Source organism: Oncorhynchus gorbuscha, linkage group LG04 (genome assembly GCF_021184085.1).
Source record: "Oncorhynchus gorbuscha isolate QuinsamMale2020 ecotype Even-year linkage group LG04, OgorEven_v1.0, whole genome shotgun sequence".
In the NCBI taxonomy this organism is placed as follows: Eukaryota; Metazoa; Chordata; class Actinopteri; order Salmoniformes; family Salmonidae; genus Oncorhynchus; species Oncorhynchus gorbuscha.
The window spans coordinates 5,139,613-5,153,351 of NC_060176.1; the positions used below are offsets into that span (position 1 = coordinate 5,139,613).

The 13,739-nt window shown below is 44.6% G+C and overlaps 1 protein-coding gene across 2 annotated transcripts in view; it reads right to left on the minus strand.

Annotated features, from left to right (window-relative positions):
* Positions 1-13,739, minus strand: part of LOC124033570 (solute carrier family 12 member 4-like) — a 71,443-nt gene that overhangs the window by 15,389 nt on the left and 42,315 nt on the right. For both annotated transcript variants that reach the window (XM_046345623.1, XM_046345624.1), the window contains exons 7-13: positions 11,099-11,340; positions 10,541-10,755; positions 4,503-4,667; positions 4,237-4,335; positions 3,959-4,016; positions 3,578-3,752; positions 2,104-2,222 (exon numbers count right to left, since the gene is read on the minus strand). In XM_046345623.1, the coding sequence (XP_046201579.1) occupies positions 2,104-2,222; positions 3,578-3,752; positions 3,959-4,016; positions 4,237-4,335; positions 4,503-4,667; positions 10,541-10,755; positions 11,099-11,340 (1,073 nt within the window). The remainder of the gene's footprint in view (positions 1-2,103; positions 2,223-3,577; positions 3,753-3,958; positions 4,017-4,236; positions 4,336-4,502; positions 4,668-10,540; positions 10,756-11,098; positions 11,341-13,739) is intronic.

Below are 13,739 nucleotides of genomic sequence, written 5' to 3' on the forward strand. Positions count from 1 at the left end.
CGGACATGCCTGTCCTTCCTGCTGCTAAGATCGTGGCTCCGATCTCGTGGCAAGTTGAGGATACCGTGAGACAAGCTCAAGCTATCGAACCGGACCCGAAAGGATGTCCTGCCAATCGGTTGTTTGTCCCCAAGGCAGTGAGGACTCAGGTCCTTCTGTGGGGGCACTCCTCTCGCCTCACCTGTCACCCGGGCGTAGGTCGCACCTTGGAGTTCATCCAGCGTAAGTTCTGGTGGCCTACCATAAGAGAAGACGTTGCCACTTTCGTCAATGCCTGCCCCGTGTGCTGCCAGGGCAAATCTTCTCACCTCCACCCTCAAGGACTCCTTCACCCTTTACCTGTTCCCCACAGACCCTGGTCCCATATCTCGTTGGACTTTATTACTGGCCTTCCTCCATCCCATGGCAATACTACTATCCTAGTCATAATCGACAGGTTTTCAAAGGCGGCCAGGTTCGTCCCTCTGACTAAGTTACCTTCTGCCAAGGAAACGGCTGAGTTGGTAATTAATCATGTGTTCCGAGTCTTCGGCATTCCTCAAGATATGGTTTCTGACAGAGGTCCCCAGTTCGCCTCAAGGTTTTGGAAGGCCTTCTGCCAACTCATGGGGGCTTCTGCCAGTCTATCTTCAGGGTACCATCCGGAGTCCAACGGCCAAACAGAGAGGATGAATCAAGAGCTGGAAACCACCCTCCGATGTATGACTCGTAACAACCCGTCCACATGTTCGTCCTTCATTGTTTGGGCCAAATACGCGCACAACACCTTGCGCTCCTCCTCCACTGGTATGTCCCCGCATGAGTGTCAGTTTGGCTATGCCCCTCCATTGTTCCCGGACCAGGAGGCAGAAGTCAGAGTGCCTTCAGCCTTGAAGTTCGTCAGACGCTGTCGGCTTATGTGGAGGAAGACCCATCTTAATCTTATGCGTTCCTCACAGAGGTACCAACAACAAGCCAACAGACGTCGCCGTCCCGGGCCTACCCTGCGCCCCGGCCAGAGAGTCTGGCTCTCCACAAGAGACTTACCACTACGGGTGGAGTCTCGCAAGCTGTCCCAAAAATACATCGGTCCCTTTAAGGTTGCCAGGAGAGTTAACCCAGTTTCTTATCGCCTACACTTACCCAGATCCCTTAAGATTAATCCCACGTTTCACATTTCCTTATTAAAACCTGTTGTTTTTTCTCCCCTTGTCCCGGCAGACAGACCTCCCCCTTCGCCTCGTGTCATTGGAGGCCAGCCGGCTTATACCGTCCATTGGATACTGGATTCCCACCGGGTGCAGCGGTCCTGGCAGTATCTGTTGGACTGGGAAGGCTACGGTCCCGAGGAGCGCTCCTGGGTTCCTGCCAAAGACATACTGGATCCTGACCTCATTCGTCAGTTCAGGGCCCTCCACCCCGAGAGAGCTGGTAGGAACGTCAGGAGCCGTTCCTAGGGGAGGGGGGGCGATTCTGTCAGGATTTGGCCAGGGTTGTTCCGGTTTTTGGTCACTAGATGCACCCATTGTGCTTTTTGACCTTTTGTTTTCCCTTGATCCCCATTATTATTTGCACCTGTGCCTCGTTTCCCCTGATTGTATTTAAACCCTTAGTTTTCCTCAGTTCTTTGCTCTGTGTTTGTATGTTAGCACCCAGCCCTAGTATTCTGTGAACTCTTGTTGATCCCGGTGGACTCTCTTGTGGAATTCTGTTTTTTGTTCTTGTTTATTTATTTTTGAGTATCTTTTGAGGCTTTTTATGCTATACCTACCACCTTGTGGATTTACCTTTTTTGTCTTGGAGGATTACCTTTGTTCTTGTGGAATTCCTTTTGAGGTTGTGGAATTACATGTTTTCCTGAAGGACTTAACTTTTTACTTCATTAAATACACCGTCTCAAGTACTGCTGTGTCTGCCTCATCTTCTGGGTTCTGCCGACTATTCGTGGCTCAGTTGGTTAAGTGACTGTTTCTCACTCCGGAGACCCGGGTTTGTAACCGGGTCCTGACACATATGATTTGAAATCATCCCTATTTGCTTGCTTTTAAATAATCATGTTTGATGTGTCTGCATGCATATGTGTGTGTTTAGTCTGTTTCGTACATGTGTGTGTGTGTGACTCACATGGAGAGGATGGGGGCCACCATGTCCAGAGAGGCTATGAGGATGCCCAGCTCAGCGATGAGCCCTGTCAGTAACAGTGCCCAGGTTGGTTCCCCATTGGCCTTGCCATGACCAAACACCTGCACCAGAAAATAAAAAAATATACACTTTAGAAATACATTAATTTTTTTGTGATGGTTTGTTTTTTATTTGTTTTATTTCAGGCTGATTGTTGTATTGTAGCCAATGGGACCGATCATTTATGGATTGAGCAGCCTTAAAGGCCCAGTGCAGTCAAAATATTTTTTTTCCCTGTGTTACATATCAGATTGTACAACAGCTGATGAAACTAACACTAAAGGTGGAATGTGAAAGATTCGTCATTCACGTTGAAAGCAAATCTAACAAGCGGTAAATGTGTTCTATGTGCACTATTTCTATGCTTCCAGTTCTTACATTTTGTTTTTGCATCTTTTACTTTCAGTTTCGTACACCAGCTTCAAACAGCTGAAAATACAATATATGTTTGGTTATTGAAAATATATTTCACACCGGTTTAGATGGTACAATGATTCTCTACACTATACGTGTGCTTGTTTTATCACATAAACTGAAATTAGGTGAACTACTTGAATTTTTTCAACCAGGAAATTGGCGGAGCGATTTCTGCATAGTGAAACTTTAAAAGACCAATGACAAATAGGGTTCCAACCTCTCTGCCAACAGCTAGTTTTCAGTTTTCCCCTCCCCACTTGGACCACTCCCAGACAGTCCTGTCTAAATTATTGCTTGAGAAAAATGTTTTTTGCTAAAAAATCTATTTTTGTCGACTTTAATGGAAAACTATTATTGTAAGGTACTTAATTGTTACTGAGAAATGATTTGTTATTGATTGAAAAACGGGTGCATTGGGCCTCTAAGTACTGGTTACATAATGCCCTTCTTTTATATAGCTAATCCTCTTCTACCAACAATAATTTACATGTGGGAATGCAAATTAACTTCTATGTTCAGCTTCATTCAAATGAGTAAGCAAAGACAACCACAACTCTATCTCTCTTGTTCACTGTAGTTTTTAGTTGTGTATCATTATGTATCTAATAGTAGGGCCACTGTGAGCATACATGGGCATAGAGCCGAGCAATGTATCAAGCAATGTGTACAAACAGTGGTGGCAGCTAGAGAAACCTTAAATTATGGCTGTGTTTTTCAGGCCACCAGATGCTTTACATTGTATAGGAATTACACAGTTTGTATGTACAATACAGCTCTACCCACAAAGCCATAAGGAAGGGCACTGATAGCCAGTGTATGATTTTTTACATTTGAGCAGACATTCTTATCCAGAGCAACTTACAGGAGCAATTAGGGTAAGTGCCTTGCTCAAGAGCACATGGGCATATTTTTACCTAGTCAGCTCTGGGATTTGAACCAGCAACCTTTTAGTTACTGACCCAATGCTCTTAACCGCTAGGCTACCTGTGGCTGGGCCTACCCTGAGGAAGGGGATGATGTTGTCCTTGGCGATGGCCTGTAGGAGACGAGGGGCGCCGGTCAGGGACTGTAGTCCAGCCCCCACGGTGGAGAAGAATGAGCCAATCACGATGACCCAGGGGGAAGGCCAGGACAGAGTCCCCACAACCAGGTTCTTACTGACTGCATCCCCAAACCTACAAGACAGGAGAGGACATGGACCTGTTAGCGGGGCCATTATCAATACCAACAAACACAGCATCTGAAGTGCTTTGCCATACCAACAAATATAATTACAAGCTTGTACTGTATGTTCTTGAGAAGCAGACAGGCTATTGTCTGGACCTGAATTTATCTTTTGATGTCAAATATGTGGCCTAATGCTACAGTCAAGTTCACTTACTTGTCCCTTAGGACCGCTCCTTCAATACAGGCCCCAAACAGAACCACAGAGCTGAAATCTGATGATAGGATGTTAAGGAACACACAGAAACGCATGCAGTATGGAAGACAGATGCATCTAGACATTGAACAACTTGTGGAGAACACTGCCTATTTGATATGGATGAGGAAGAGCTTGCAAGTAGAGGCATTTCACTGTACAATTTACACCTGCTGTATCCTGTGCACGTGACAAATACATGTTGATTTGATTTTACTATTGACTCCATGAAAGGATACAGACAAGGGTAGTAGTGGTTATAGCCAAGATGGTTCCAATAGGGATGGACTTCTGAGCATCTTTCAGATCTCCTGATCTGTTGGAGCCTGCCATGATACCTACAGTACAGGGTCATGAAGGACACACATCAGTTACTGACAACTCTCAGAATGTTGACCAATCAGTGAACAAAAATGTCTCTGGGTTGCCAGCTGGGATTATTGGTCTGGTGTTGCCAGTTCATGGTCTGGGTTGCCAGTTATGGATCTGGGTTGCCAGGTCTTACCTGTGGCGGAGGGAAAGAAGATTCCCACCAGGAGGGTGAAGGAGGTAGCGATGTCAGCTGAGACGTACAGGCCGATGCTCTCCACAGCCCCGTGGACGTCTACTGAGGTCAGACCTGCCTTCTCCAAGATCTGACCCTTCTCCAGGTAGTCTCCCCACATGTTATCTAAAACATACATCAGGAACCAAGTTTATAGAAATGCTAGCATCCCATCCACAAAGTAAGCAACATAATGGCATCCACCTAACGGCACGAAAACACCCAAAGCTCTACAACATCACAAATTATTGTTATAATAACAGAAAATGTTTTACAAAGTATATATATTCACCTTTTAGATAGCTAAATCACTACAAACATGTTGTACACAAAGTCTATGTTTTACTGTAATTACATGTCATCACTATTGTAAAATGGCGTAGCAGTCTGGCGTATTTTGTCTTCCTCCTGTCCCGTGTATATATCTTTTTATATATTTTTTTCTTCACATATATTTTTTAAATATTTTTCTCCTGCAACCCACTTCATCCAATGTGGTATTAATTTGCTATTTTCTTTACTTCAGAACCGGAACCCCCAACAGAAGCTAACTAGCTACTAGCTAGTAGTCAGCTAACCACTGCTAGCGGTCATCAGCTAACCTTTAACCTGGATAACTCCTGCCAGTGATGCACAACGCGATTCAACCCAGAGCGTATCGGACTTCTTATTCTCCATATCCCCAGATTCCTACCGCAACCTCTGAACCTCTTCACCTGGATCATCGCAGCTATCTTGCGGCTATCTGATTGGCTTCTCCTGGATAACATCTCTGTCCCGAAGCAAGCAACAATTAGCCCGGCTAGCTGAAGAGGTTCATCAGCCACTACTTGGGCTACAATACCTATTTTGCCAATTGGCCTGGACCCTTTTCTACACGGAGCCCTGCTGATCCATCACGACTGATCTGCCGACGTAACCGTATGAAGGGGCTACAACTGACTTCTTCCGTCACAACGTCCCTCTAAGGCCCTTCTGCTAGCCTGCTAGGACCGGCCCGCTAGCTGTTTGAATCGCCGTGTCTCCAGCCCGCCCAGCTACTCAATGGACCCAATGATCACTCGGCTACGCATGCATCTCCTTAATGTCAATATGCCTTGTCCATTGCTGTTTTGGTTAGTAATTATAGCCTTATTTCATTGTAGAGCCTCAAGCCCTGCTCAATACGCCTTAGTTAACTCTTTAGTTACACCTCCCACACATGCGGTGACCTCACCTGGATTAAATTATGTTTCCAGAGACAATATCTCTCTCATCGTCACTCAATGCATAGATTTACATCCACTGTATTCATTTCCTACCATACCTTTGTCTGTACAATCAATTACACCGTGCCCAGAAACCTTCTCTTTTACTTTCTGTTCCGATCGTACCAGATGACCAGTTCTTATACTTCTCCTTATCCTACTCCTCCTCTGTTCCTCTGGTGATGTAGAGGTTAACCCAGGCCCTGCAGTGCCTAGCTCCACTCCCATTCCCCAGGCGCTCTCATTTGTTGACTTTTGTAAACGTAAAAGCCCTGGTTTCATGCATGTTAAAATTAGAAGCCTCCTCTCTAAGTTTGTTTTATTCACTGCTTCAGCACACTCTAGCAACCCGGATGTCCTAGCCGTGTCTGAATCCTGGCTTAGGAAGACCACCAAAAACCCTGAAATTTCCATCCCTAACTATAACATTTTCCGACAAGATAGAACTGCCAAAGGGGGCGGAGTTGCAATCTACTGCAGAGATGGCCTGCAGAGTTCTGTCTTACTATCTCGGTCTGTGCCCAAACAATTTGAGCTTCTACTTTTAAAATCCACCTTTCCAGAAACAAGTCTCTCACTGTTGCCGCTTGCTATAGACCACCTTCTGCCCACAGCTGTGCCCTGGACACCATATATGAATTGATTGCACCCATCTATCTTCAGAGCTCGTGCTTTTAGGGGACCTAAACTGGGACATGCTTAACACCCCGGCCATCCTACAATCTAAGCTTGATACCCTCAATCTCACACAAATTATCAATGAACCTACCAGGTACAACCCCAAATCCATAAACACGGGAATCCTCATAAATATCATCCTAACCAACCTGCCCTCCAAATACACCTCTGCTGTCTTCAACCAGGATCTCAGCTATCACTGCCTCATTGCTTGCGTCCGTAATGGGTCTGCAGCCAAACGACCACCCCTCATCACTGTCAAACACTCCCGAAAACACTTCAGCTTGCAGGTCTTTCTAATCGACCTGGCCCGGGTATCCTGGAAGGATATTGACCTCATTGCGACAGTAGAGGATGCCTGGATATCCTTTAAAAGTGCTTTCCTCACCATCTTAAATGCCCCATTCAAAAAATGTAGAACCAGGAACAGATATAGCCCTTGGTTCACTCCAGACCTGACTGCCCTTGACCAGCACAAAAACATCCCGTGGCGTACTGCATTAGTATCGAATAGCCCCTGCGATATGCAACTTTTCAACGAAGTTAGGAACCAATATATACAGGCAGTTAGGAAATCAAAGGCTAGCTTTTTCAAACAGAAATTTGCATCCTGTAGCACTAACTCCAAAAAGTTCTGAGACACGTAAAGTCCATGGAGAATAAGAGCACCTCATCCCAACTGCCCACTGCACTAAGGCTAGGAAACACTGTCACCACCGATAAATCCATGATAATTGAGAATTTCAATAAGCATTTTTCTACGGCTGGCCTTGCTTTCCACCTGGCTACCCCTACCCCAGTCAACAGCCCTGCACCCCCCACAACAACGTGCCCAAGCCTCCTCCATTTCTCTTTCACCCAAATTGAGATAGCTGATGTTCTGATAGAGCTGCAAAATCTGAGCCCCTACAAGTCAGCCGGGCTAGACAATCTGGATCCTCTCTTTCTAAAATTATCCGCCGAAATTGTTGCAACCCCTATTACTAGCCTGTTCAACCTCTCTTTCGTATCATCTGAGATCCCCAAAGATTGCAAAGCTGCTGCGGTCATCCCCCTCTTCAAAGGGGGAGACACTCTAGACCCAAATTGCTACAGACCTATATCTATCCTACCCTGCCTTTCTAAGGTATTCGAAAGCCAAGTTAACAAACAGTTCACCGACCATTTCAAATCCCACCGTACCTTCTCTGCTATGCAATCTGGTTTCCGAGCTGGTCATGGGTGCACCTCAGCCATGCTCAAGGTCCTAAACGATATCATGATAAGAGACAATACTGTGCAGCTGGCTTCGACTCTGTCAATCACCACATTCTTATCGCAGACTCAACAGCCTTGGTTTCTCAAATGACTGCCTCGCCTGGTTCACCAACTACTTCTCAGACAGAGTTCAGTGTGTCAAATCGGAGGGCCTGTTGTCCGGACCTCTGGCAGTCTCTATGGGGGTGCCACAGGGTTCAATTCTCGGGCCGACTCTTTTCTATGTATACATTAATGATGTCGCTTTTGCTGCTGGTGATTATCTGATCCACCTCTACGCAAACGACACCATTTTGGATAGTTCAGGTCCTTCTTTGGACACTGTGTTAACTAACCTCCAGATGAGCTTCAATGCCATACAACTGTCTTTCCGTGGCCTCCAACTACTCTTAAATGCAAGTAAAACTACCGTAATTGCTGGACTATTAAGCGCACCTAATATAAACCGCACCCACGAAATTATTAAAAAATATGTATTTTGTACATAAACAAATGAACTTTACACAGCCATTAAACGAAACACGGCTTGTACCAAAAATAAATAGGCTTTAACGAAACACGGCTTGTAGCAAAAATAAATAGGCTTTAACGAAACACGGCTTGTAATAAAAATTAAACCTACCAGTAAAGTTATTGGTCACTATTTTCCTCCTCCTGTGCACTGAAACCACTGAAGTCATCTCCTTTGGTGTCGGAGTTGAATAGCCTCAGAATTGCTTCATCCGACGTTGGATCGTTTTCATTGTCGCTCTCGTCACTTTCATCCGGAGGCAAATACCCCGCTGAGCTCATGCTGCCCCTTCAACACTCAGCAGTCCAGCCTTTCGAAACCCGTTGATGATAGTGGATTTTTTGACAATGCTCCACGCTGTCAGGACCCACTGGCAGACTTGACCATAAGTTGCTCTTCGCATGCGGCCCGTTTTAGTGAAGGATTTCTCCCCACTTGTCATCCAAGCCTCCCACTGAACACGGAACGCACTAAATGCACGATTTAAATGCACGGAATGCACGGAACACACTAAATGCACGGAACACACTAAATGCACGATTTAGTGGCTGCAAATACTTTGGGCCATCTGCTTTTCTTCCCTCTGAAAGGTTTGTTGTCTTTTTGCACTGAGTCAGTTCCTCACGCTGCTGTTTACAAAGTCTTATAATCGACTCATTAAGGCCAAGCTCCCATGCAGCAGCTCTATTTCCTTTTCCAACAGCCAGATCGACCGCCTTCAACTTGAAAGCTGCATCATATGCATTTCTCTGTGTCTTTGCCATGATGAGGGTTACAAAATTACTACCGTAATCAGAATGATGGGAAGTTTGAGCGCGCTCGATTTACGTCACATTATGTGACGGTGCTCAGTTTTTTGGCGGCATGGATCTTGTGAAAGCGGGAAAAGTCCATAAATTAGCCGCGTCATTGAATAAACCGCGAGGTTCAAAGTGTGGGAATAAAGTAGCAGCTTATAGTCCGGAAATGACGGTAAATGCATGCTCTTCAACCGATCGCTGCCCACACCTGCCTGCCCGTCCAGCATCACTACTCTGGTCGGTTCTGACTTAGAATATGTGGACAACTACAAATAACTAGGTGTCTGGTTAGACTGTAAACTCTCCTTCCAGACTCACTTTAAGCATCTCCAATCAAAAATTAAATCTAGAATTGGCTTCCTATTTCGCAGCAAAGCATCCTTCACTCATGTTGCCAAACATACCCTCGAAAAAATGACCATCCTACCGATCCTAGACTTTGGCGATGTCATTTACAAAATAGCCTCCAACACTCTACTCAGCAAATTGGATGCAGTCTATCACAGTGCCTTCAGTTTTGTCACCAAAGCCCCATATACTACCCACCACTGCGACCGGTATGCTCTCATTGGCTGGCCCTTGCTTCATATTCATTGCCAAACCCACTGGCTCCAGGTCATCTATAAGTCTTTGCTAGGTAAAGCCCCGCCTTATCTCAACTCACTGGTCACCATAGCAGCACCCACACATAGCATGCGCTCCAGCAGGTATATCGCACTGGTCACCCCCAGAGCCAATTCCTTATTTGGCCGCCTTTCCTTCCGTTGTCTGCTGCCAATGACTGGAACGAAGTGCACAAATCACTGAAGCTGGAGACTCATATCTCCCTCACTAACTTTAAGCACCAGCTGTCAGAGCAGTTCACAGATCACTGCACCTGTACCTAGCCCTTCTGTAAATAGCCCATCCAACTGCCTCATCCCAATACTGTTATTTATTTTGTTCCTTTGCAACCCAGTATCTCTACTTGCACACTCATCTACTGCACATCTATCACTCCAGTGTTTAATTGCTATATTGTAATTACTTCCCCACCATGGCCTATTTATTGCCTTACCTCCCTTATCCTACCTCATTTGCACACACTGTATATAGACCTTTTCTATTGTATTATTGACTGCATGTTTGTTTATTAAATGTGTAACTCTGTGTTGTTGTTTGTGTCACACTGCTTTGCTTTATCTTGGTCAGGTCGCAGTTGTAAATGAGAACTGGTTCTCAACTAGCCTACCTGATTAAATAAAGGTAAAGCAAATAAAAACAAATACAAGTGGATGTGGATGTGGCTCTGCTGCCCCCTAGCTGGTTGGCCCCATTGGCTATAGTAATAGGGTGAAGCTGCCCCCAGATGCTAATCTTGGGTCAGTTATACATTTCCCACCACTAATGGTTAAGGTAAGGACAGTGGGAGGGGAAAGCTGATCTTAGATCTGTATCCTAGACCCAGGAGTGTGGTAATAGTCATATCATTACAACTATGGTCCATCCTCTGACTTTGGTCTTTACCTCTGATGATGCCGCTGGCCAGTCCTGGTATTCCCTGTATCTCTGTAACGTTGTTCTGGTTGAAGTAGTCGTCACATTGAGGACTACTCATGTTGCCAGAGCTACAGAAGTTCCTCCACAGCTGACTAGGTACAGTCACATTGCCCTCTAGAACCGTCTTACTACACACGTCAAACTGATCTCTCATCAGTGTCCTGTTCCCCAACATACAGATCCTGGAGAAAGAGGAATATTATTGCTTCTGATTATCAACAGAGTGATGATAACATGTCATGATAATGTGTGTTTTCACTCTACTTTAGATCAGATATTAGCTATATTATAGCTACACTGAAAAACATTTACAGTATGCGTACAGTAGCTAGATCTTTAGGACAACGTTCAACAATGGAAATAGACTTTCATCTCCATTGACCATTCCAGCCAGTGGAACAGAAAGTGTTTTGGCTTCCGTCAGGGGCATACTGATCATTAACACCAAATTAAATCCACATCAATTATACCATTATCCCCATTTGCTGTTCAGACAAAGAAGTAAAAAAATCCCCAGTGCCTTACGAAAAGTCGGGCGGTTGGAAAACGGACTTAATGGCCCCGGCGTAGATGGAGACGATAGAGATGATGACACAGGCCAGGAAGAGAGAGGCCAGCTTGTTGACATATTTCACCCCCACAAAGACCACCACGGCCATGAGGCTGAGACAGATGGTGCCGTACACCCTCATGTTGTTGAGGATGGCACTGTCACCCCCATGGTGGTCGCTGGCGTGGAAGATGGCCGCCTGGGGAACCAGGTATTTCTGGGAGAGGACAATGACAACATAATTAATTTAGGTACACTTTCTGTGAGACACACACATTTAATACCTTATATGTGCATTCATAATGCACTTATAATGGCTTCTACAACTCACTATACAGTAAGAGCAGAACAGAAGCCTTTCACTTTAAATGTATTTTGAGTACTCCGAATATATATACGACTATCAGTCATATACTACAGTCTACAACAGCAACATTATGTGGATCAAATGTATGTTCAGCTAATGTTGTTGGATCCCATTTTGTTTCAAATATGTTTTTATTGAACACACACAAGAATGGTGTACAGGTATACAAGACAGGTATACAATTCTTATCTAAACATAAAATAACAGACAGGAACAACAAGACCCAGAGTTCTGGGTACAAAACAAATAATACAAAACAAGACATACAGAACAAGGACATGTAGAAAGAAAGAGGGTAGATGTAACCCCCCCATTTCCCCATATTCTCCCCCAACTGCTCAGGTGGCGGGGCCAGCACATAGATTAATGTAGATTAAATTATTACAATTGTGAGTGTGTTAATAAGTACAAATTTACAGCGCTGACTCGTCCAAGTAGGAGAGGAAAGGCTGCCAGATTTGAACAAATGTTGATAATTCATTGTTCAGAATATATCTAATTATTTCTAAGTGTAGAGTGTTTGCCAATTCACTGAGCCATAATTTGGTAGAAGGCACTTCGCTCCTTATCCAAAACAACAAGATTAGTTTTTTTGCCGAAATGAGACCGTAAGAGATTAGTTGTTTTTGGGGGTTGGTTAATCCATTTAGGGACTCAGACACTCCCAGGATTATCAGAAGCGGGTCTGGGGTCTGGGTCTATTGAAGTCTCCAAAACTTCAGAGAGGATCCCAAAAATTCCACACCAATAACCATGCAAGCTAGAGCATAGGGCAAAGCAGTGGAGTAGTGTACCCTGCGCAGCCTGACATTTGTCACACATAGGGGATGTATCAGGAAATATCCTTTGGAGCATAATTTTGGAATAGTGTAATCTGTGTAATACCTTGAATTGTATGAGACGATTTCTGGAGTTAATGGAGCATGTGTGGATATACTCCAAGCTCTCTTCCCAGTCTGCCACCGAAATGTCAGTCCCTAGTTCTTCCTCCCATTTGGCCTTAATGGCATCTGTAGAAGGTGTGCTAACAGATTGAAAAGCATCATATAGACGGGATGTCAGTTTGTCTGAGGTGGGGCATATTTTTATGCATCCGTCAAACATGGAAGGTTTAGCATTCCCAAATGTTGGGAGGTGTTTTCTAACGTAGTCTCTAATTTGTAGGTATCTGAAAAAATTACTTCTGGGAAGATTATAAATTTCCCTCAGCAACTCAAAGGAAGCAAATGTCTCTTCTGTCAGGATTTGGCCAGGGTTGTTCTGGTTTTTGGTCACTAGATGCCCCCATTGTGCTTTTTGACCTTTTGTTTTCCCTTGATCCCCATTATTATTTGCACCTGTGCCTCGTTTCCCCTGATTGTATTTAAACCCTTAGTTTTCCTCAGTTATTTGCTCTGTGTTTGTATGTTAGCACCCAGCCCTAGTATTCTGTGTACTCTTGTTGATCCCGGTGGACTCTCTTGTGGAATTCTGTTTTTTTTCTTGTTTATTTATTTTTGAGTATCTTTTGAGGCTTTTTATGCTATACCTACCACCTTGTGGATTTACCTTTTTGTCTGGGAGGATTACCTTTGGTCTTGTGGAATTCCTTTTGAGGTTGTGGAATTACATGTTTTCCTGAAGGACTTCACTTTTTATTTCATTAAATACACCGTCTCGGGTACTGGTGTGTCTGCCTCATCTTCTGGGTTCCGCTGACTATTCGTGGCTCAGTTGGTTAAGTGACTGTTTCTCACTCCGGAGACCCGGGTTCGTAACCGGGTCCTGACACCTTCTATATATAAATCCCCTATGGTACTTATCCCCAGCTCTCCCCATCACTCAAAGGTGTTATCAAGGTTAGAAGGGGCAAAGGAGGGATTCCTGGTGACAGGGAGCATGATTGACATTGGTCTAAGCTCAAAGTGGACCTTAATTTGCTTCCAGATTCGGACTGTGCTATGTATAATAGGATTGTTACAATAAAGTGACATCTCCAGATTGACAGGCGACAAAATCACAGCTCCAATAGAGAAGGGGTGACACTCCTCACTACTCCATAGTAAGCCAGCTGGATGTCGGAAGTGTGTCATCCAGCAGAAACGTAACAGCACGGAGGTTAGCGGCCCAGTAATAAAATATAACATTTGGGAGAGACAATCCTCCTTCCATCTTGGATTTACAGAGGTGTTTTTACCTATCCTGTGTGTTTTATAATCCCAGATGAAAGGATTGATAATTGAGTCCAGGTGTTTATGAAAGGATTTAGG